The sequence below is a fragment of the Perca flavescens genome, chromosome 9, assembly GCF_004354835.1.
Source record: "Perca flavescens isolate YP-PL-M2 chromosome 9, PFLA_1.0, whole genome shotgun sequence".
Classification (NCBI taxonomy): domain Eukaryota; kingdom Metazoa; phylum Chordata; class Actinopteri; order Perciformes; family Percidae; genus Perca; species Perca flavescens.
Genome location: NC_041339.1, coordinates 16,178,387 through 16,202,175, shown reverse-complemented (window position 1 = coordinate 16,202,175; position 23,789 = coordinate 16,178,387). Strand labels below are relative to the sequence as shown.

Sequence of the window (23,789 nt, the reverse complement as noted above, 5' to 3'; positions counted from 1 at the left end):
CCGGAAGAGTCCATGTTTACAGCGCAGCTTTCGTTCCACGTTAGCATCGTTAATTCGTCAACAAGTGAATAGAAATTTATGTTGTTTACAGTTTGGTCATTTTGTAAAATTACATATTTAATTTTGCGCCACGCCGCGTTTAGCATGGTTGTTTGGAGGCCGAAGGGCAACCGACAGGCATAGCAATGACGAGCTGGCTAACGTAGCGCCGAGGTTAGTCAGCTAACGTTAGACAACTAGCTAACTTCTCACACAGCAGCGGTACATCAAGTACAGTGAAACAGGTATCAGTGTGTCAACTTCACTCTGTAATACTCCTTTATATTTGCATGCTTAACGACTGACAACCTCGAATTGCCACATATCACGTTTGGCTTGCGTGTGTTATGTACCTCTGTTTCCCCACATTGGCCCCCGGGTCCAGGAACAAGCGCGGCCATGGGTGCGGAGAGCAGCGCGTTGCGGAGCTTCACCCTGGAGGAGCCGCTTCTGACCCTACCCTCCGGACTCACCATGTACTCGGCGAAGCTCCAGGATGGAAAGCCTGCGTCCGTGTTTGTTCACAAGCGGGGCAATGAGGATAAAGTCAACAAAGCTGCCAAGGTAGTTATACCGAAGCCTCATCCTGATATAATATCACACCGGCCGTTGCAGAAGCAAATGTGTTTCTGCTCGTTTAGGAGACCTACCACCAAATTCGCTATTATCATCATCATGACATACCATTTCTATAAAACCAGTATCACCAAATTATGTATCGCAGCCTTCCATTGTCAGCAATGTGTACTTGAGTTAAATTGCTTTTTTGTGGCTTTGGCACTCAAGGCTGCATAATCAGTTCCTACTCATGGAGCTTCCCATCAGCTGCATGACATGTACTTTTTAAAATAAAAAAGGGAAATAAAGAAACTTCATTTCCTGCAGCACCTGAAGACCTTGAGGCACCCATGTCTGCTGCGTTTCCTGTCCTGCTCAGTGCAGGACGGCGACATCCACTTGGTGACAGAGCGTGTACAGCCTCTGGAACTGCTGCTGGACAGCCTCTCCCCAGAGGAAATTTGCGCAGGCATCTACGACCTCCTGCAGGCACTTGTGTTTCTGCACGAGAGGGTGAGCAAAAAGAAGCATGGAGGAGTTGCAAGTGCCCCATGCACAATTTTCTTAACGCATGTGATTATGATGTGATGGGTAATGATTGAGAGAAAGACAAACAAGTTGGCCAGAAGGCATCATTATGAAACGTAACTACTGAGGTGTAGGGCTGGGCGATATGGAGAAAATCAAATATCAACAATATTGTATTGTTGACTATGGTGCTTTCACAAAATATTTACACAATGACATTTTTTGATAAATAATCATCAGTGATGTGGATAAAATGACTAAGTGGGTAAAGGCAAATAATAGAACAGTTACAAAAGTCTGGTAAGTTCAGAAAATGACATCACTTTACTGTAATGCAGCCTTTAAAACCAGGAAAAGACAACACTTACGTGTTCATGTTTTACAGTAGTTGTAGCTTGGTGTCTGTCTGTGAATTAATTCCTAACTTGTCTTCCTCAACCACCAGGGCAAATCAAGCCACAACAACGTCTGCATTTCATCTGTATTTGTCGGTGAAGACGGTCATTGGAAACTGGGAGGGATGGAGACTGTCTGCAAGTTCTCTGAAGCAACGCCTGAGGTGAGAAATTGAATTGTAGGTAGAATGTATCCAAGAGGCAGAGGTGTGTGTGTGTGTGTCTGTGTGTCTGTGTGTGTGTGTGTGTGTCTGTGTGTGTGTGTGTGTGTCATTTATTTTGGTTCTTCCACAAATTAAAAGTACCTATGTTATGATATTTGTAAACTGTTTTATGTTTTGATATTTCATTTTCTTCATATTCTCAGTTTCTTGCAAGCATTCAGAACGTGAGAGAGGCCAGCTGCGTTCCAGCAGAAGAGCAGGTAAGCGGATTAAAGGTTGCGAAGGAAAACTGGAAGAACTTCGAAAAGTCTTTTTGTTCACAAGTTCTCGTGAAACATGTTGTTGACAGGTTGAGGGCTTTAAAATGCTTCCGGATAAAAATGCTCACTCTCGGGACTCTTTCTCTTTTGGAATGATCGTAGAGACCCTCATCCCTCTCCTGGATGGCTACGGTGAGCAGAGTGGTGCTACTAATGACCTCAACCGTAATGTTGCATCTTGTCTAATGTTATCAGTACATCCAGGTACCTCCTCATGCACTTGTTCATCCTTCTCTTTCCTCTGTCGTTTCCAGTGTCACACGAGCTGTACGACAGTCTGCAGAAGACTCTGCAGACGGGCCTGCTGAACTCTGACCCCTTGTCTCGACCCCCACTCAGCTCCCTGCTGACTCATGACTTTTTCAGGTAAGTGTGGTTATGTTTGCTTCTGCTGTCATCAGTACTTACTGAAAATGATTTTGTTTTTAGAAACGCTGCATATTTTTTCTATTAATAGGAACGACTTTTTGGAAGTGAGGAATTTTCTGAAGAGCTTGACCATGAAGACGGAAGAAGAAAAGAATGAATTCTTTAAGTGAGAATATTTACTTGTCAAATGGTCTTTTTAAAAAACAAAAGTTATATATAGACTTTTAGTTAAATATACTGCTCTGATTTGTAGGTAGACAATTGGAAAGTTTAAATAGTGTTTCTTATATATTCCCTTACTTAAATTATGTATAATTCTTATATTTCATTTTAATAATAATACCCCATTTTTCCAAGGATCCCCTTAACATGCTCATTGTGTGTTTGTCTGTGTAGGTTTCTTCTAGATCGGGTCCAGAGTCTCCCTGAAGAGCTGATAGCTTCACGCCTTGTCCCCAAACTCCTCAACTCTCTTGTTTTTGCAGAACCCATGGCTGTGAAAAGCTTCCTGCCTCATCTTCTAAGGCCAAAGAAGGGTAGGATGGCATTTTGTTGAACTCTTTCTGAACTTGTACTGTTACTGCTAATAATAACTCAGATTTTTAATTCCCTACCAAAGAGAAAGAAGCATTCTGCCAGGCATAATTGTTGTTGTGAAACTGTACGTGGTGGTTGCTCATGCTCCTCTTCTGTTTTTTGTACGTACGGACAGATTCCGGTGGCGGCGGTAACGATGAAGAATGCCTGCTGTCTTTGTCCCTTTACCGTAAACACGTGATTCCTCAGCTTCTCAAGCACTTCAAGATCAACGAGGAACACATCCGGATCGTGTTGCTGGCTCACATCCACATCTACGCCGAGTACTTCTCCCACGATGAACTCAAAAACCAGATCCTACCTCAGGTGGAGTGCCGACACAGCAGCAGCATTTATAACTTTGAGATCAATGAGAAACACTGAGCTAAGTTTTAAAGGAATAGTTCGCCATTTTGGGAAATATGCTTAGAGAGCACTATCCCTCTCATGTTTAAGCATTACTTATGTTGTTAGAGCCAGGAGAAGCTTAGCTTAGCTTAGCATAAAGACTGGAAGCAGGGGGTACAGCTAGCCTGGCTTCACTCCAAACCCGGTTCCTTCAATATCTAAAATTGGATTATGATATATAAGAATGCCCCGTACAAGAATAATGTAACGTGTGTAACATTTAAGGGTAGGCCTAAATTTCCTTATGCAATTCTCTTTGTTCGATAATTTAGTTTTTTTTTTTTTCCTGGCTGCAGGTTTTGTTAGGAATGAGAGACACCAATGATTCCCTGGTTGCCATGACGCTGCAGAGTCTGGCAGTGTTGGTGCCCTTGTTGGGGGCTCAGGTGGTGGTTGGTGGAGAGAGGACCAAGGTCTTTAAACGCACCACACCCAACTTCACCAAGTCTACAGAGGTCACTCCTGAAAGTGAGCAACACCGACCTAAATAATGACAATAACAATGAAAGCTGCTATAGATAGGAATTCCAAAATACAGCAGTGTAGTACAGGTAAAACCAGTACAGGGAGGGTCAAACTGACCTTGCTGCAGTATTCTGGATAAGCTGAAGGTATACAGTAGTAGACTGCCTGTCGGTTAGCCGTTAAGTATCGGTTAGCAAGGGTCATCTATCATTCAGAAAAAAACTCTTAAGTTATAATAAACATTTGGTCAGCACTAATCTTACTTGAATCTATTCTTTAGCTTCACCTGTCCATATAGTTGGAGGCCCCCACCCTCAGATGGCCCAGCCTTCAAAGGTCTTGAATTTGTTCCCCAGACCGTCGGGGACTGAAGGCCAAAAATCAGGTATTACCCCCCCCACCCACACTAATATTTTTAGTTTAATTCACAGTTTGACGTTGCTGTGTCTGAATCTCAGTCTGTCTCTGTTTGTCACACGTTTCAGAGGTCAGTAGACAGATGTCTCTACCTTTGAACGGCTTTCATCAGGACCGTGAGATGGAGCCGCTGTCACCCAGCCCAGAGCAGCCTGACAGACTTGAAGGTCCAGCGGAGGACTGGCCCGACTGGAGCGACCCTGAAGAGAGCGAGAGCAGATCTGGACAGTCAGTCCAGATCCACATTCAGGCCTCAGAGAGAGAAGGTCCAGACAGCGGCAGACTGCCACTCTCGCGCCCACACTTGGAAGACGAGCCGTGGGACAACTTTGAGGACACTGACCCTACCTCAGATCTCTCCCCTACAGCTCCTTTATCAGACCCAGTTATACTCACGGCGCCCAGAGGCAACGCTTCTACGCCTGATGATCCGGAAGCTGTGACGCTGGGTGCCTCCAAACCCCTCAAGTTGACCTCAACACTGCGACAATCCACACAGAGCAAGACCACTTCCTGCGATGGCTGGGCTCAAGAAGAGAGCGACTCGCACAACCCACTGAACCCCAAGCCCAAACCTAGAGTGCCACGAAAGAATGGTGGGAGAGGAGGTCTTGGGGAGGAGTTCACCATTAAGGTGAAGAAAAAGAAAGCGCCGGACCCAGAGCTGGATTTGTTTGCAGACATGGTGCCGGACATCAAACTGTCCTCTCCAGCTCTGCTGCCACTGGACGAGAGCAGTGTGAGCGACGCTGGACTGTCTAGAGCCTCTTCCGAAATCCCTAAAACTCTGCAGGTTGACTCATCCATCGATACTGTAACACTCACTGCCAAGTTCGCAGTTGCCAACCTGACTGAGGTGAGTGTGTCTGGTGGTGTGTTGAGTTTTTTTGTCTTACTTTTATTTTCCGGGATTTTGATTAACTCAGGTTTCTAAGGTGGAAGTAGGACAGAAAAATGTTACTGGACTGTACGATTAGAACCAGAGCTGCCAATCAATGTAGACTTGTCCTTCTGCTCCCTTAATATGAAGCAATGTCTGCTTAGTTGTAACTCCTTATCACTGGGGATGCATGTTTTGAATTGTGAGAAGCTTTTTTTTTTTTTCTAGAAACAAAGTAGATCCACACATTTGTTTGATCCAGTACCTATCCTATTGGGCATTGGGATGTGCGTGTCTTTTTTTTCTTCTCAGATGGTTTCATTTAGTTTTTAGTGGCCTGAAGAGATAAAACTATATAGTATTTTACAAGTACAAATATGGGATTAGAAAAATAATCTACTAGTATAGTAAATGCACTATTTTTACAACCTACATAAGTGTAACCAAGCAGTTCGAAATGTGTTATGTAAAACGGCAAACTCAAAGACATTAGAAATACAAATGCAGTGAAGTATAAGCCAAAAAGATGAGAAGGAATGTACAAGTTTGTTTAATCCATGTTTAAAAAGTGACCTTTCCTGTCTTTATTAATGATTGCCAAGGCAATGAGGCATGAAAGATTTAAAAATGATTTTTTTTTTTTTCTTCTTTGTCTTTTTCTCTCTAAGACTGAAACCGATGGCTGGGGAGATGGAGATGACCTGAACTGGGAGGAAGAGACTGTCTGGTGATGTTTGAGCCGTCTGCTTCATCTGGAGCAAAAAGACTTGAACACTAACTCACAAACTCAACTGCGCATTTCAGAGTCAGCTGGATGTTAACTGCATGATGCAGTAAGATAATGATGGGCTGAGACTTTTTATAACCTATTCTGTTGGTTCCCGGATATTATCAGTCTGTTCATTAAGTTACTGAAAGGATTGGAAGCTTATAGGATGGTGCTGGACTTGGACAAATGATGCCATGTTTAATTGTTTGCCAACTGATACTAGTCACCTCGAAATGAATGAAAATCCTAATCAGAGGTGAATGTCATCTTGTTTTCATCTGCTTCTCAACTTCTTTTTTTTGTATGTGCCAACTTCACACCTGGCATGAAAATCAAGATATACTTTTTTTGGCAAGGATAGACTTACAAAGGCTTGCACTTTGAATAACTGTACAATAGAAATTACGTAATTTATTAGCTTTTGGTTGCTGGTGAAGTAAAGATTTTGCTGTATCAAATATGACCCTGTTTTGTTTTATAAGATATGTTAGATTTATATTTATGAAGTAATTGCAATTGTTCTGGACTACTGACAGCTAGTCCTTAACTTGGACTTTTATAAAACAAGCTGACAGAAAAAGCTTCTATTCTAGCCAATATCAATACAGGAATTTGTTCAGGCATACTTTTTATAACTAAGTTAGTGCTAAATAAAAACAAAGTTTGTATTCAAACAAGTTTAATAAACAATAACATCAATCAAAACTTACTGGTTTTAAAACTGAAGAGACTTTTCAGCAGCAAAGGTTATACAGACTTTGACAGGACCAGACTGTGGTTAATTAAGTTTTCTATACATGAAATCAATAGATTTGGGACTAGAGAAGGGCTACGTTGGGTGTCTGGCTGTGCTGATGTGGGTAATGAGGGTCTGGAGCTCCTGTAGTCTGGATTCCAGCCACGGTGGCGGTGGTTCAGTAGTGTTGGCTTTATCTTCGGTGAGAGCCTGAAGGGCTTTCAAAGCACTCTCAGCTGTCTGGATGTAGCGGCTGTACTCCTCTGCACTGGTCTCCTGCCGAGCTCTCTTTGGGCATGGCTGAGAGGGAGGGGGAATTGTACATCAACGTGATTACATTTTACATCAAACAAGACAGAAATCTTGCTTGTACAAATGAAATTTTGACTTGCTGAACAGAAAATGATGTAATAATTTTACTGAAGTACTTTGGTAAATAAATATACTATTTTAACGTGCTGGTGTTATTGCTAAGGAAAGTTTGGACTGTGCTACTAGAAATATATCAAATGTCAGGATTACAAACACTAAAATCTCACATATTGATACATTTATAAAAAAAATATATAATAGAGTGCAGTGAAAGAAGCCTCAACAGGCACAGAAAACAGGTATCATTTATACATGAAAGAAAGAATGCAGTAACCTTCATAGTCAGACAGGAGACTGAAGTTATGCAGCTTATCACCCCCTGCCCATGAGCCCTCAAGGGTGCCCTCGTGTGATACATTACATCACCTGGTTTCAAGACTAAACTTCCCACTCAGTAATTTTGCCATAACACTCCACTCTTTTGATTACTTGTTAATCCCACAGTGTGTGTGTGTATATATAAATATAAAAATATTGCCTAAATGTTTTTTTAGAGACCATTATAAGGACTTTAATTACCTATAATCCCCCTCTCTCTTTTCAAGTGTTTTTAGTCAACTATCAAAATACAAAAAAATAAGAACGCCACTACCTCCTAGTGGTGGATGTACACTAGGAGGTAGTGTTGTACTGGCCAGCTGCCCCTCAGAGTGGCCTTGACAGTATAAATGTGAAGCAACAGAGTGCGTGGTCATGCATATTCATGAAGCCTGTGAATGAAGTTTTAATTGAACTTAATGACACCACGAACCTCTGAATGGGCAACAGCTTCAGCAGCCGGTTTGTTTGAAGCATTTTCTTTGTTGTTCTCCAGCCTCTCGTTGTGTTGCTCAATAACGGCCGTCTCCAGCTTGAGCCTGTGTAGCCGTGACTCCACATCTTCCTGTGCATTAACAGTCTACAAACAAAGCACAGACTTGTTTACATCCGTATGTTTTATTCCAAGTTGATCTTCGTCGCAATACGTCGGCATCCCCTTACCTTGCTAAGATAGTTCACCACCTTCGTCTTGGTATCTTCTACACCCAAACTCAGGGAAATGACCTCTTCATGGTTTGTAATCTTAAAAACCAAAAGGACACATTAAGTTTGTGATGAGGCATAAACTGTATATAAGATTACAGCTATTGCGTTGCGGCCATACCTCTGCAAACTGAGAAAAGGCCTCCAGGGCGTGCTGATGTAGCAGCCAGGATCTGTCAGCCAACAGGACTCCAAACAGGTTACTGAGCCTCGGAAGAATTTGATTCTGTGGAACAAAAAAGTTGGTATGAAAGAGAAAATATAAGAATAACAGACATTACATTACAGAATTTACATTGTAGACTTCAGAATTTAGCAAATTCAGAATTCAAATTCAAATGTATCTCCAGTTTCAACTAATGATTATTATTACATTTATTTAGTTTATGAAATGTCAAAAATAATGAGAAATGCATATATTATGCAAGAAACCAAAGATGGATGTTTCAAACTGCATTACTTGACAACACAAAATTATTTACTTCATGAACACGAGAGAGAAGCAACTAAATTGGGAAACTACAAATGATTGGTATTTTTTTTGCAAATACCAAACAACTGGAAGATAAAAATTTTAATGTACCTCTTCAACCCCAATCAACCCCATTACGTATGGACTCACTCGTAAGTCTTGCAGGGTCAAAGATGTTCAGAGTGACTTACAATGAGAACAGCAGTAGAATAATTGAATAAGGAGCGCAAAGAACGTAAAGGCATTTGCAATAATCTGGTCTCACTACCTGGCTGTCCGGAGGGACAAAAATCTTTCCCAAAGAAGAAAGGAACTGCAGAGCGGCCAGCAGCTGACCTGCACACTTCTGAGACACCACAGCATCCACACACAACAGAGCCTGGGTGGGACACACACACACACACACACACACACACACACACACACACACACACACACACACACACACACACACACACACACACACACACACACACACACACACACACACACACACACACACACACACACACACACACACACACACACACACACACACACACACACACACACACACACACACACACACACACACACACACACACACACACACACACACACATCAAAAGAAGTGTTCTCCATTCTTCATTTGTTCAATGTTAACTGTGATAACTAACAGCATACCTGACAAATGACTTGAGGTTCAAGGTTTTTCACTAAAATGGCTGATATTGACAGGAGCAGCTGCAGAGTGCACTGGAGCGCAGGGTGGGTCTGCACCTGAAGTATGACAGGTTACAGGGATAATAGTCATGTATTTGTACTACACGTGTGTGCGTGTGCATATGCGTGTGCGCGTGTGCGTGTATTTAGATCTCACCTGGTCCGGACTCATTCGTAACCAGAGCTGTGTGATTATCCTTATTGCAGACAACACACACTGTTCCTCAGGAGATGATTGCACCCGGACCACCGCTAGGAGGGATAACAGCACCATGTTCTGGAGACAGGAGGGACTATGAAAACACAACATTTTGTGCACAATTCCCCACCCTGCTTCCTTTTATTGTTTTCTTGGCTGGATTTAATCAGTCTGGCAAGTTTTTTCCGGACAATCAGCTGGACAACGTGACTGTATAATACGCTGCAACACCCTCAAGCAGTAAGATTATTTTTTACAATTATTAAAAGGTGGATGAAAGGACAGGTCATTTATGGGTCAACAATAAATGAAATCAAGAACATTCCACACTAACTTTCATGGTCCAAACCATCTCAAGACAATGAAGGCTAAATTCTCACGTCTGAGTTTTAACAGCTTTTGACAATTATGTTTTATATCCTGCATAAGGTATCAAATGAATTATATTCTGTCAAACCCTATTCATGCTTACAGACTGACAAATCATAAAAGGCGAGGATAAGTTACACAATATGATAAAAGCAATAAATGTATAATTCAGTGCAATAAGTGTTATTATGCTGTCAAGACTTAAAACTTCATAAAAACATCCATGTAACCTCAAAAGGAGGAGAAAGAGTGAGAACATTTTGGCTCTCACTTTAATAAGGACAGAGTATTGGTGACCTCTCCTTTATCTGCGCCATCGGTTTTCAACAATGGGAGTTTATCTTACAATCATACTCTTGATACCACTTGTTGTGGTCATTTGTCATCTATCCACTCTCTTAAGTGCACAAGGTCAGACATTATGTGGCAGCCTTGCCCTTGATGTTTGTACTGCCCTTTTTCTCTCCATGTAATAGAGATCACAATCACTACATTTTCCTTGTTACATTCAGAAGTAAAACGGACAGTAAATGCACATTAACACCATTTACCCTTATCTCACATATTTGAAATAACATCTATGCAGAGTTTACATGAGTAAGTATTCCACATCCGTCACTTAGATATTTTAGAATTGCTAGTTGTGTCTTTGCACATTTATGGCGTCTTGTTCACTTGAGCACAAAGCAGACATTAACCCACTACTCATTTATGCTAGGTGAAGATAAAAACCAACAGACCGTCCTCTACAGTGACATTAACAAATAGCACTGACTGGTTAAGATTGCCCTCCAGCTACAACCCGTATCTGAGGATGTCCTCACCACTTTGTCCACTTGTCCTAGTTTGTACCCTCCGTTCTGCCAGGCGGTCAGAGCTTTTTGAGTAAGGCCGATGATGTCCGTCTCTACACGGTGGCGGGCATCATGTGAAAGAGCTCTGAGGAGGACGTGTCGCCACACTGGAAGGTTTTCCACCTCAGAGGGTGGGAAACACGCTACCAGCTCCATCTGGGAAAACAAAACACTTCAGATGAAAGAAAAATCACCTGATATCAAGGTCATGATCTTGTACTGGTGGATGTGTTTTCTTTTTTATTATATGGGCACAATCAACAAGTGTCATCCAAAACCAGAAACTATGACTCTAGACTGGTAGTGGTCTGGGGGATGGTACAGATGACATACTGACATAGTAAAAAAAGTAAATATAATAATATAATAATATAATATATAATATAATAGTAAAAAAGTAAATATCTTTTGGAAGAATAGTGTTCATCACTTCAAGAAAGGTTCCCGAGATTTGTAGAATCTTCTTGTGACCCAGCACCTTACTTTGTTGATTTGTCATGTCACCTATAGGTTTATAAAATGTAAAAACATATCTGTATGTATATAAAATAAACGGCCCCGTTTTGTGTGACACAATATAAACATGAGTCCCAACACCTCTAAATGTTTAAAAGGGAACACCACTTAAATTAAAAGTTCTAGTACGTCATTTCCATTGCTGAGGAAAGTTCAATCAATATTTGTCTGGAGCTGATCCATAGGCAATGAATCTGTTTTTATTTTTTATACCCAAATGAGCTTTATTTTATGTAGTGTTCTCAGGTCTGAAAAAGACAATGTTCCCATATGCTCAGAACATTCCCCTGGGTGCTCTGTGTCATCTATAACATATTTCCCAATTCAGAGTTGTTTCATGTTTACCAATATTTTTGGACTGTCTTAGACCGTAGGAATAACATGTATTCATTTTGAAAATGGCCGTTGTTCTCTTTTAAGGCTATAACAAGAGAATGTGACCTTTTAAACCCCTTTCATTCTGGAAGGTTTAAAAAACAGTGCAAACGGTACACAGAATGATATTCAAAATAGACACTCATTTTTTTGTCAGTACTGTATAACTGTTAGATATAAATCGAATACACAATTTTCAATATTTAAGTCACTATTCCAATGATTTCTCCATCTTTCATCTTATATGGCCTTTCAGTGTTCATGAATATTGGCTGAAGTGTCAAATGGGATGGTAGTAAGCATGTGTACTTCGTTTATGAGTGTATTTCAATAGAAAACTAATTTTAATTTCAGTTCCCGGCGTTTCTAACCTGGTGGTTCGGCGTCATGAGGAAAACCATGCGTTTGAGCAGCAGGCCCAGGTGGACCGACTTGTAACACTCAGTGGTGCAAGCTTTCACCTAGGGGAGAACAGTGAGAAGCAGAGAGGAGGTGAGGAACAGTGTGAAGGCTCAGAAGGAGTAAAATCAACAGGGCATCAGGGGAGAAGAAAGGTGGAGAACTGAAGGAGGGGGGACATGTGGAAAAGAGCAGGATCCAGCCTAATCTGATGACGTAACAGGTTATGCAAAGGTCCAACAATACCAATTGTCACCTCTGTTGGGGTGCCACAGTAAACACAAAGGACCACATACTAATAACCCTACAGAGAGAGATTAAGTGGATTTAGAGATATTTTAGAAAGTGCTCAGGAAGAGGTTACTGACATGGATGAACATCCATGACCGTGTAGTGACAAGATGGTGAGAGCAAAGATTTTGGGATGAGATCCTGTAAATTATGTCTGAAAAATATAACAAGTCTACAATGTGAACGTCTACTGAGCATCTTTATAATTCATGTCTACAAAATGGGTTGTAAAGTGCTATTAGCCGTTAACTCTCTTTTTAAATCAAAATAAACAAGACCACAAAATGTATTCTCTCTAAACCGTATTGTGTATTTTCCTGGTCTCTACCCACCAGCTGAGCAACGAGGAGGACATGATGTAGACAGAGTTCTGCTGTCCCATACCTGTAAGAAGAGAAGACAATATAAGCAGTTTATTCAATATAGTGCAGAAACTGTATTTGTAAAAAATGTTTACAAGACTTTGGTGAAACAGGGGCTGAAAAGGTGCCTGAAATGCTGGGATACTGTAGCATACCCTGATCAAAATACAGCTGCACCGTGTACGCTTTTCCTAATGCTAATGATATATTTGAAAACACACTCTCACCGTGCTGTAAAGCACCACACATCTGTTGCCAGTAGAGCTGTCTGAGTATCAGCCTGCAGTACAGTATCAACCAAACATCGCTCCTGGCAAACGGATAAAGAAGAGGGGAAGTCAGAGAGACAGGAAAGAAGGAGGGTGTAAACGGCAGAAAACACAGGAGACCTACCATGAAATTGAATTGAAAAGGAGAAAACGAAAGTGAAAGAACTTGCACTGAATGACGGGAAATCCTGCACCCCAACCGCCAATGGCCAGATTGGGATTAGATATCCAAAATAAAAAATTACTTTAAACTAGAATCCAACAACTACTTCATTTGTATGCAGATATCTAGTTCATTGTTTGAGAGTAAAAAAACTTAAAAGCACATAAAGGCCAATATAATTTTTTAACATGATTACATGTTGGCTGGTTATTTTATGCTTGAATAATAAATTTTTTTTTAATCAAAGTTGACAGTAACAGTAAATACAAACATACAAAACAAATATATTAAAGCTGAATTCCATAAAATAATGATACAATGCAGCCTATGAATGTTAATGCATATTTGCCAGTATGGAAATACAGTATCTGTGATAAAACAATATTGGCCAATAATGCCTTGGCTTCCCACATATCGGTAGGGCTCTAATTACAACAAACATCAGTTATTATTAGTAAAGTAACTCAGATAATGTCAAACTCATGGCAAGCATCCATCTACAGATGGGTTTGAGGTCAGGTCATGTCCATGAGAGACTCAGGACAAATGGATTGAAGACAAATCTTGGCAAGTTTGATTGTAACCCTGTTGTGCGAAGGTCGGCCCCCACTGTTGCCAAGCACCACACCCGCAACTACACAAATCCTGTTTATAGCAAACATTCTAGATTATTTTCAAGATGGCTTGCCAGTGGGGTTCCTCTGGCTGATTACATTTCAGCAGATTCTGCCAAATAAGCGTGCTACGTGACTACTACTACTTCATAAAGAAAGAGCACAACATTCTCTCCAGAGGTTTGATGATGAAACCCAACGGCAGGATATAAGAGGCCTGAAGATAAAAAAGTGAAAAAGAAAGAATGTCTGGTTTCACATTTAGTTTAGGTTTGCTTTCTCTATCGCTCCCCAACTCCCATCCTGTTTTGTCAAACTCAATATGCATTCCTATTTTCTACCACTTAAAAAATGGGCAATTGCTTGGTTTTTGTGTCCAGTGTGGTGGGAAGTTGGTAGGGACGATGCCTGAACCAAAACATACACAATGGATTGTAGTCAACATTATCAGCAAAACAGTGTCAAATCTCTTCTACTGATGCTGCTTCTGATACAGTGTACAGTACAGGCCAAAAGTTTGGACACACTTTCTCATTCAATGCGTTTCCTTTTTATTTTCATGAAGGCATCAAGACTATGAATGAACACATATGGAATTATGTACTTAACAAAAAAGTGTGAAATAACTGAAAACATGTCTTATATTTTAGATTCTTTAAAGTAGCCACCCTTTGCTTTTTTTATTAATAAGGGAAAAACTTCCACTAATTAACCCTGACAAAGCACACCTGTGAAGTGAAAACCATTTCAGGTGGCTACCTCATGAAGCTCATTGAGAGAACACCAAGGGTTGAAAATAAAGAAACACATTGAATGAGAAGGTGTGTCCAAACTTTTGGCCTGTACTGTATGTGGTTACATGTTTAGACCTCACCAGCACGTGGAAGTACACCGGGGGGAGCGCAGCCACACTGGCACAGAGTTGCACACAGATGTGGTTGTGTAGAGTGACCTGGACCTGGGCCTGACCCTTCATCATCACCCCTGGCAGCAGCACAGGTACCTGACGCTCAGTGTAGCATCGCCTGAAACTAGCGAACATGGCCTGGTAGAGAGGAAGCCTGGAGACAGAGGGGGTGGACATACTCTTCATGTCTCATTTAGATACATGCATATTCAATATTTAACTCTTAAATTCTTAAAGTCCTAAATCACTATCTATGATGCTTCTTTTCAAAGCTATAATGTCCTTGGGTTCAATTACTGCTAAATATGATACCAATATCATTATGTATACAAAGCAAAGGTTGAATGATTATAATTATTCTTAAATATTTCCCACACTCAATATTCCGTGCTGTGCAGTGTGTTCTATCTCACCTTACCTATATACAGCAGGTCCTTGTGTTTTATAATAATCTTTTTAATACTTATTCGGAATGCATTCTAAAAGAAATCTGAATACAAATCATGTTATCAGTTACGTTGGAGCTAAAATGGATACAATTGTGAATAAAGTGGTTTGAGTCATTAATAATCCATCCATCATTAACCAATATCATGCCAGCCAGTTCTAGAGTTAACTGCTATTCTCTGCAGCCAAATATTTCAACAACAACAAAATTCAGTTGATGACAGCAAACTCCCCATTCATTACCTGGGTGTTTCCTCTAAGAACTTGCTGCCAGTGTACCAAAGCTGCAGCACCTCTTCTGGTTGGGAGGGGAGCTGACCCAGGACGCTCACCAGCAAAAGACTCTGAGGAAGCTCATGTTCAGGAGTTAACCCTGAAGACAAACAAGGCAACGGACAGTACTGGATTGTATGTTGCATGTTTTGTGGCACAAGTCAGCTGCAAGAAACAAGATGACAACCTTCCTTTAAAAGGGTAACTACTGTTTTTTTCAACCTGTAACCTATTTTCCTATGTTTGTGTGTGTAAGTGACTGAAACAACAATCTTTGAAACTGGTCCAGTATTAAGCGTGAGCGCTGTAACCGGCAGCCACAGACCTGGCTGCAATGTAACCCTATTTGGCAAATGTGCATTGTCAATTTGGTCCACTATAAGTGCTTTATTTGCCAGTGAAAGGCTTAGGTTAGTGTCTGACAACATTATGGAAATGATCCCTACAGAGATAGGCCTTTTTAAAACCTCTTGAAGACCTTTTTGTTTAACCAGAAACAGTTCTGAGGTCACTAGCTAAACCAACCAGACTCCATGTAAAAAAAACAATACTTTTAGCGTATATCGAGCCAACATATTTTCACATCTAAACTATGTTTATTTCAACCAAAACTAGAGTTGTGATTAGACACACATTACGGTTAATGTGCCAAAAAGCTTTCATCTGTAGGACCTGGACAGATATTACATTGTCACCCTAACAGTAGGTAAAATGGATATAAAACAGTTATTGAAATAGAACATGGACACCATTGTCTCACAGAGCTGAAGAAAAGAATTATGGATGGTGGTGAAACTCCTCCAGCAACCGTTTAGAAAATAAAACAAAAAGCAGGTAGAATAGCCTTAAAGGAACACGCCGACTTATTGGGAATTTAGCTTATTCACCGTAACCCCCAGAGTAAGACAAGTCGATACATACCCTTCTCATCTCCGTGCGTGCTGTAACGCTGTCTGACGGTTCCAGCATTAAAACAGCCCAGCACAGATCCTGCAGGTAACTGGTTCCAACTAGCCTACTGCTCCAAATTGTGACAAAAGTGACAAAATAACGCCAACATGTTCCTATTTACATGTTGTGATTTGTATAGACACAGCGTGTACAAAAAACAACGTAACATGAGACACAGCCATCTTCTAACAGCAAACAAACCGGGAACTATATTCTCAGACAGGCTTGCTGCGAGCATATCACTCCGCCCAAGTACTATATTCTTCCACTTGAGAATATAGTTCCCAGTTTGTTTACAGTTAGAAGACGGCTGTGTCTCATGTTACTTTGTTTTTTGTACATGCTGTGACTCTATAAATCACAACATATAAATAGGAACATGTTGGCGTTATTTTGTCACTTATTCGGAGCAGTAGGATTACTGGAACCATTCACCTGCATGTTCTGTGCTGGCCTGACGCCGCTGGAGCCATCAGACAGCATTACAGCACGCACGGAGATGAGAAGGATATGTATCGACTTGTCTAACTCTGGGGGTTACGGTGAATAAGCTAAATTCCCAATAAGTCGGCGTGTTCCTTTAACTAACATTGCCCTATTTGTTAAGTTTGCAAAATTGAGAGCTATTTTTCCAAAGCCACAATTTGATTCATGTCCATCGCCACAAGTCAGACTTCTATTATTTTCAGTTACAATTACATTGAACATGTAATACAATATTTATTGTATAACACTGCCAAAATAGTGCACATTACTAGTACATACTTTATGGCATTAGAATGAGGAATTGGCACCCGCTCATCACAGAAAAGTATATAAAACAATGTCTCTACTGCAAAGGGAAACAGAGAATCTGGGAAAAGAGCTTTAAAAAAGCTTTATACTTACGCAGTTCCTGCTGGAGGACAACTTCGGCAAAGGGCCTTAAAGGCAACAGCTGGAGCACGAGGGCATCCATGGGAACCAGAGCTGCAGCATTCAGCTCCTCGGACAGAGCCGAGGGCAGTGTTGGAGCACACAAGCTGGGAGGGAACTTACTGAAAGACGAGAATGTGCTACTCATAATTGTCAACTAAAAGGTTAAACTGTAGTCTGAATCTGCTACTTAAAACCACACATACCTGATGATCTGGAGGTAGAGTTGATGAAAGCAGTAACAATACTTTGTCAGAAAAAATTTAAATTCCTGTAGAAAAGATAAGGAATGATGGTATGTAAGATCAGCAGTTTTGTATTATGAAGAGAGAATGGAATACAGTATGTAGCAGACATAGAGATGGTGTATTGTTTTTATAAAGTCGAAAGGAAGTCAAGAAGATCCTGATTTTCAGTACCTTTATGTAATGAACCAAAGTGTTGGCAAAAAATCTACACATCTTTGCAGTTTTCTGGAACAGCTTGTATTCTGGGCTTTGTGTTGCTTCCTTTAAAAGGACAAAAGAGCATCAATGCAAAAAGGTGACAAAGATCAAGTCTACTTTAATAAACCCAAGTGTCACTTTTTCTTTTTTAGAACAAAAAGGGGTATAGCAGAGGAAAACCCCACAAATAAATATCCACCATTGTTGTGAATCTAGTTCAAATAAGGAATGTACTGTACTTGGGCCACCACATTCACATTTTTCATATTGAGCTTACGCTAAAACGGTTAAAGACAAATAAGTTCATACTCTTAAAACTCCCAACACAAAATTTTTTCAAATTTTAAAGAAAACAAAACTTCATACTCATTTAATAGACCTGCATCTGTGAAACTGTAAAAAGCCGCTAAAAAGCTATAAATAATCCTTTTTTGCTACTACCAATCAGAACTTCCCTACCTGCAGACCAGCATGTTTAATCTGTTCAGCCAGCTCCACACAATTGTGGAAGGAGGCCAACAGGTTGTCACACAGGCTGTTGCTGATGTCAGCATGATGTAGATGTTCCTCCACCAATGACTGGTATTTCAGACTCTGTCTGAACAGAAGTAACCGAAAGTAATTATTAAATCCATCCGGCTCTTATACCAAAGTGATGCATGTAGTAACACAACATAGGTGTCAACTAGAGGTGTTGAAATTAATCAAATAAATAATCAATGCATCGAATAGTGGACATGGACGATGCTGCATCGATAATCAACAGGCTCATAATCAATTTCAGTTTACAATTTAATGTAGGCCTAAAAACATTTCTGTTTACATATTCTGTTACGTTTTGCACATTCAGGAAGTGCCAGGTGCTCAGTGCTGTAGTTTCATGTATTCAATTTATTTAGTATTAGAGCACTGCAGAATGTTTTGTTTTTGAAGCTTGAAAAGCTATGAATTAAATAATAATAATAATATATATTAAATATGGCTTGAATAGAAACATTTATTTGACGCATCGTGATGCATCGAATCGAAGACATGATAATCGTAATTGAATCGGGAGATCAGTGAAGATTCACACCTCTAGTGTCAACATGAGTGTCTGCTGTACTGACTTGATGAGGAATTTCCATGTGTTTGCATGAAGTGCTATGTCCAGGTTGGAGATAATAGAGCAGATATCCAGCAGGTTGTGAATCACTGAGGAAGATAAAAAAATAAAAAAAACTTGCATTGAATGTATACAGGTACAACTGTAGGGCTTAATAACAAAGGGTGTGGCAGTGGAAAACAGACAGATGCATATTAGGGCTGGGCAATATGGAGAAAATCAAGTATCACAATATTTTTTACCAAACATCTCAATATCGATACAGAGACGATATTGTAGTGTTGACTATTGGTGCTTTCACAAAATTAGATTTTTGATAAATAATCATCACTAATGTGGATATAATGACTAAGTGGGTACAGGCAAATAATAGAACAGTGACAACAGTCTGGTAAGTTCAGAAAACAACATCACTTTACTGTAATGCAGCCTTTAAAACCAGGAAAAGACAACAATTATGTCATATTACAATATCCAAACTCTAAGACGATATCTAGTCTCATATCATGATGATATTGATATAATATCGATATATTGCCCAGTTCTAATGCATACACAAACTCCCACCTGTTACAATGTCAGAGACCTCTTCCTCTGAGGCACTGCTGTCCAGGGAGATCCTGTCCAGCAGCTCCAACAAACCCTTCTGCAGGGAGTAGGCCTCCTTGAAGAGTCCCTGCAACAGGTCGGCCACCAGGGACAGACGGCCACAGTAAACCACCTCACTCTCCTTAAGACAACATAGAGTTATGCTTAAACTCATTGTTTTCATTTTCATAGATGTTCATACAAACAAAATAAATAAAAATAATTCTTAAGATGAAGATTGATTTAAATGCATTTGGGACTGAATTTTATGTTCTCATGCATCCCTAAGTGGTTGTGTTTCCTGCTACATAAAGACCAGTTAGCGAGGTCCTCTTAAGCTGTTTACACCTCAGATAATACTTCTGCCTGGTAATAAAAGATTGCAAACACAAGAAACAGCTAAATGAGGAGGAAGTACAAATGAGCTGCTAAGTCCCTCTAGGTATGTTTGTGCTACAAGTGGTATTTTAAATTTTTTTTATTTCAGTGTCGCCTGGACTTTGGAATTACTAAAATGTTTCAAATCCAATTTTAACCATTTTAAAATAGTCAAAACAAACACTTATAAATTCCCAAAAGTTTGTTTTAAATAAAAACTGAAATGATCCCTATGCATAAACTAATCTTGCACCACATGAGGTTAGATCTGAATTCACTGTGTATAATTATTTTAGTCCAACAACTCAAGTTATTAATCACAACATTTAAACAATTCATTTTACTTAACGCATCTCCTGTACGTAATAACATAGTTATCTTATATATCTTTATAATTCATTCTGATTAATAATAGCATTATCATTGTATTAAAAATATTGTTACAAATAAAAAGCATTAAGCCATAATTATAGCAATTATGGCACAGCATAATTAAAGTTGCATAAAAACATGCAATACAGATTGGGAGTGACCTCTGCATACAGTTAAAATGTCAGCCAGCGGTAAACTAAACACACCAACCTTGCAGTGCTGAAAGGTTTCCCTCAGGACTTTCAGGATACAAGTTGGTAACGAGCGGATAGCATCCAAGTCAGGGGCTTCCTCAAATGTGCCAATGTGACGCACACATGTGGATAGTGCATCAATAATCTGCATCATTGCCTGAAATAGATAAGAGGATCTTATTAAAATATTGGTAAGGAATGAAGTGACAACTATGTTTTTCAGAAAATATATATCAATGTAGATCATAAACTTGTAAAGTACTAATTTTACCATTTCGAAATGAACAGCATTTACATGTAATAACTAAGTCAGCAATTATATAATATAATAGGACCTGCAGAATGTTCCTTAGTAAGGAACACAGTTCAGTGTTTTGACTGGACAGCCCTCCAACTTGGTCTGAGATTTCTTTCATCATGCCGTCAAACATCGTCACCGCCTGCAGACATTTGTGACAGATGAGGACAGAAAGAGTCACACAGACAAATCAATACACTTTTAAGGGAAGATGTATATGTACCAGTTATTCACAAGACAACTATAGTTCTATCAAAAATTCCTACAATCACAAGAAATCTTTCTTAAGGCATAGATTTAGTGTGACTAATTCTGCTAAAAAAAGTCACTGTCTGAAATAGTTAATAATAATAATAGTTTTAAAAAGGTCATCCTCTTCAGACATCGGAAATGATTAGTTACTTAAGATGTAAAATGTTATAGAAGCTGTTTAAATAACTAAATATTATGTTGTTCTTTAACAGCCTGGAGTTTAGATAAAATATAATTTAAGGATGTTTCCCATGACCTCCATACACTCTGTGCTATTTAACAAATGCAAGTAACGGTATTCACATAATAAGTCCTGAAGACAATATGCATTTATCATGTTGTTTACCTTTGGTAAGATCTTGGAGAAGCACTCATCTTCTAGCTCAGACAAACCAATATGAGGGAGGAACATGTCTGTAATGATCTTCAGTATACCTGTAGGGATGTTGTTTTTAAGACAGTTCATAATTAGAGCACAAATAGTACTTGAGGCACAAAGTAAGCTGTTTGTAATTACAAATTGTGCAACAAACTTACGTATATGATCATCCCAACTCTCAGAGTTATTATGCAAAGAGTGCAAATAGTCAAGGAAAACAACAGCATTTACAGCAAATTCATGTCCAATGTATAAACCTGACAAATATATCATGCTTGCAATAGTGAGGAAAAAAAAATAGATGAGCAAAACGCAAACTTACCCAGAAAATACCAAAACAAATGTTAACCAAACATTATCATATTGGGAGGGCTTTTTTCCCATTATATTCATAAGAACAGGCACTCTGCCTCCCCCTCATTAAAAAGGTAAATTCAATAGAAATGTATATTAAACTATAGAACTAATCTCTAATCGTATTTTCCCCCATGCTGTTCCACTCTTTCGTGCATTTCAAAACTTTACAAGACCAGGATATCACTGAACTCTTCTTATAGAAAGCACTCGTATGATGCCATAAATTATGATATCACAATAATAAACCGAGTTCCGTTTAAGAGGATATAGTGAGTTTTGGCAGGACAGTCTTGAGCTTCTGGCGACAGGTTTCCTGACTCCATTGCACCACCTCGTCCAGGAGAGAAGTGTTGGTCTGGGACATGATGACAGCAGTCACCGGGGGAGCCAGGAACACTGACAACCAAACAAAGTTTTAGAACAATGTCACCGAGTGAGTCACTCCAAGTGACTTCATTTAGCACAATAACTTTATTTGTATTTTCGTCCCAAAGATGATGTTTTTAGACTAGTTCTGTAGTTGTTTGGACTAGAGACACTTGAGGCCAACGTGTGTATTTTCTGCGGTATGTTTTGCTAAAGGTAACATTTAACGTTAGCCTGGTAACGTTAGTGTTAATTTGGATAGGTAGATATAGCTTTTTCTTACCAGAAACGAGACAGTATGTTCTGTTCAGAAGCGTACAGTCACACCTACGCGTTTGTTTCTTACAACGGCACCATTGTATATTTGTTAACGACTAGCTAAATAGAGCAGCCAGAAAGCAGCCAAAAAATTGATTGTGGGATAGAAACGGATAGAAACACCGCGCGTCGCTGTTTGAATCGGATGTGACGTAGTGAGCAAAGCTACTCATCCGCCCTCACTCTGATTGGTTGAAATAACGCAATGATTGCAAAGCGCTGTAAATAACAACCGTCACTATGAACCCACCAACTTTATCTACTCCTTTATCATCTGTTTCTATGATAATTCAGATAATGGTGCTCTTGAGTATTACATTTTGTTATTCTGTATGCAAAATTCTAAATCCACAAGCAGAAATTCTGTAACTCATCTCATAATTGTGTACCTTTTCTTATAGAATTTAAATCTCCACTGAAGTCACTTAGAACGTTTGATAACAAAAAGCTTTTTTCCCCCTGAAACCTCTGACTAACGGTAAATGTATGTCTTCTTATACTTTTTTTTTGTTGTTGTTTATAATGTGTTATTTATTTTTTTAAATATATTTTTATATATATTATATTGCTTCATATGTTTATATGTATATATATTTTATTATTTTCATAAGTTTGTGCACTTGTTGTTCACGTGCTATCATTGCTTACCTGATTTTTTGTAAACTGCATTTTTTCAACAAAAAAAACGTCACTATGAGGCTGTGACATATAAAAAGATATATTCTGTATTACTGTAAGTGAAGCCTCAAATGCGTACTAATACTGTATTGTATATCTGTAAATAATATATAATGATTCCAAAGAAGAAGAAAACTGCATTGATTATTTAAAAAAAGAGCCAACGTTTTGGTTAAGGACCTTTCACATGCTACATATTTTTTTCAGACATTTTTCATTTACCTAGGCTATAAAAAGGGAATTTTATGTATTGTCTCGTGTCCCATGTAATGAACTTAAAATGCTGTAACTACTGTACATTTAATAACCCTTACAAAATGGAGGACACTTAATGAAATATGATGATGGAAATATAATTAAATTCCAGGGCAGAGTCACAACATAAAACACTGCTGTCAGAACAAATCTCGTCAGATGCATTCATAGAAATTTTTAGAAAAAGTTGACCTAATGCTTAGCTCTATAATAATAATAGGGGATGAGCCTTCGCAAATCTGGGCTCATAAAGTTAAAACACCCAAAAGTAGGCTATAATGGTCTCCATGTTATAGAATAACATAATAGGATATAGCAGACCTATGTTATGCACACTTGTTATATGTTCTGTTATATACAGTATGTCGAGGTTTAAACAATACTGAACAACAGGAAATGGTGAACAAATGACAGGGAAATAAGCAAAACAGGGAATGAATTAACAGAATAAAACACAACTGTTGTTGTTGGGTTTACCAAATGCCACACATTCAAGAAAAAAAGAGATTACAATTAAACATATATTTTAATAAAGAGTTTAAAAAGAAGAAGAAGGCAAAGCTCTCGATCTACCGGTCAGTTTTCATTCCTACCCTCACCTATGGCCATGAAGGCTGGGTCATGACCGAAAGAACGAGATCCAGGGTACAAGCGGCCGAAATGGGTTTCCTCAGGAGGGTGGCTGGCGTCTCCCTTAGAGATAGGG

The 23,789-nt window shown here is 39.3% G+C and overlaps 2 protein-coding genes across 4 annotated transcripts; one reads left to right on the top strand and one right to left on the bottom strand.

The window, feature by feature from the left end:
- scyl3 (SCY1-like, kinase-like 3) lies at positions 1 to 6,351 on the top strand. 3 transcript variants are annotated; one of them, XM_028587100.1, is made up of 14 exons: positions 1 to 284; positions 425 to 603; positions 925 to 1,110; positions 1,571 to 1,684; positions 1,888 to 1,944; positions 2,034 to 2,136; positions 2,259 to 2,370; positions 2,462 to 2,539; positions 2,770 to 2,909; positions 3,086 to 3,276; positions 3,654 to 3,825; positions 4,103 to 4,207; positions 4,308 to 5,095; positions 5,788 to 6,351. In XM_028587100.1, the coding sequence occupies exons 2-14, from the start codon at positions 439 to 441 to the stop codon at positions 5,848 to 5,850; spliced, it is 2,274 nt and encodes a 757-aa protein (XP_028442901.1). In that variant the 5' UTR covers positions 1 to 284; positions 425 to 438; the 3' UTR covers positions 5,851 to 6,351. The 3 variants fall into 3 exon arrangements, with proteins under 3 accessions (XP_028442901.1, XP_028442903.1, XP_028442902.1); XM_028587102.1 differs by having other exon boundaries at positions 419 to 603; XM_028587101.1 differs by having other exon boundaries at positions 411 to 603.
- Positions 6,352 to 6,550: 199 nt separating this feature from the next.
- Positions 6,551 to 22,321, bottom strand: firrm (fignl1 interacting regulator of recombination and mitosis). The gene is made up of 25 exons (XM_028587099.1): positions 22,116 to 22,321; positions 21,735 to 21,862; positions 21,268 to 21,307; positions 21,077 to 21,165; positions 20,516 to 20,620; positions 20,197 to 20,337; positions 19,216 to 19,378; positions 18,653 to 18,737; positions 18,003 to 18,141; positions 17,517 to 17,606; positions 17,304 to 17,368; positions 17,071 to 17,219; positions 15,202 to 15,331; positions 14,479 to 14,665; positions 12,786 to 12,868; positions 12,529 to 12,580; positions 11,878 to 11,967; positions 10,586 to 10,771; positions 9,351 to 9,470; positions 9,155 to 9,250; positions 8,760 to 8,870; positions 8,141 to 8,245; positions 7,978 to 8,058; positions 7,748 to 7,894; positions 6,551 to 6,924 (listed from the first exon to the last, which is right to left on the bottom strand). The coding sequence occupies exons 2-25, from the start codon at positions 21,828 to 21,830 to the stop codon at positions 6,718 to 6,720; spliced, it is 2,757 nt and encodes a 918-aa protein (XP_028442900.1). The 5' UTR covers positions 21,831 to 21,862; positions 22,116 to 22,321; the 3' UTR covers positions 6,551 to 6,717.
- Positions 22,322 to 23,789: the final 1,468 nt, after the last annotated feature.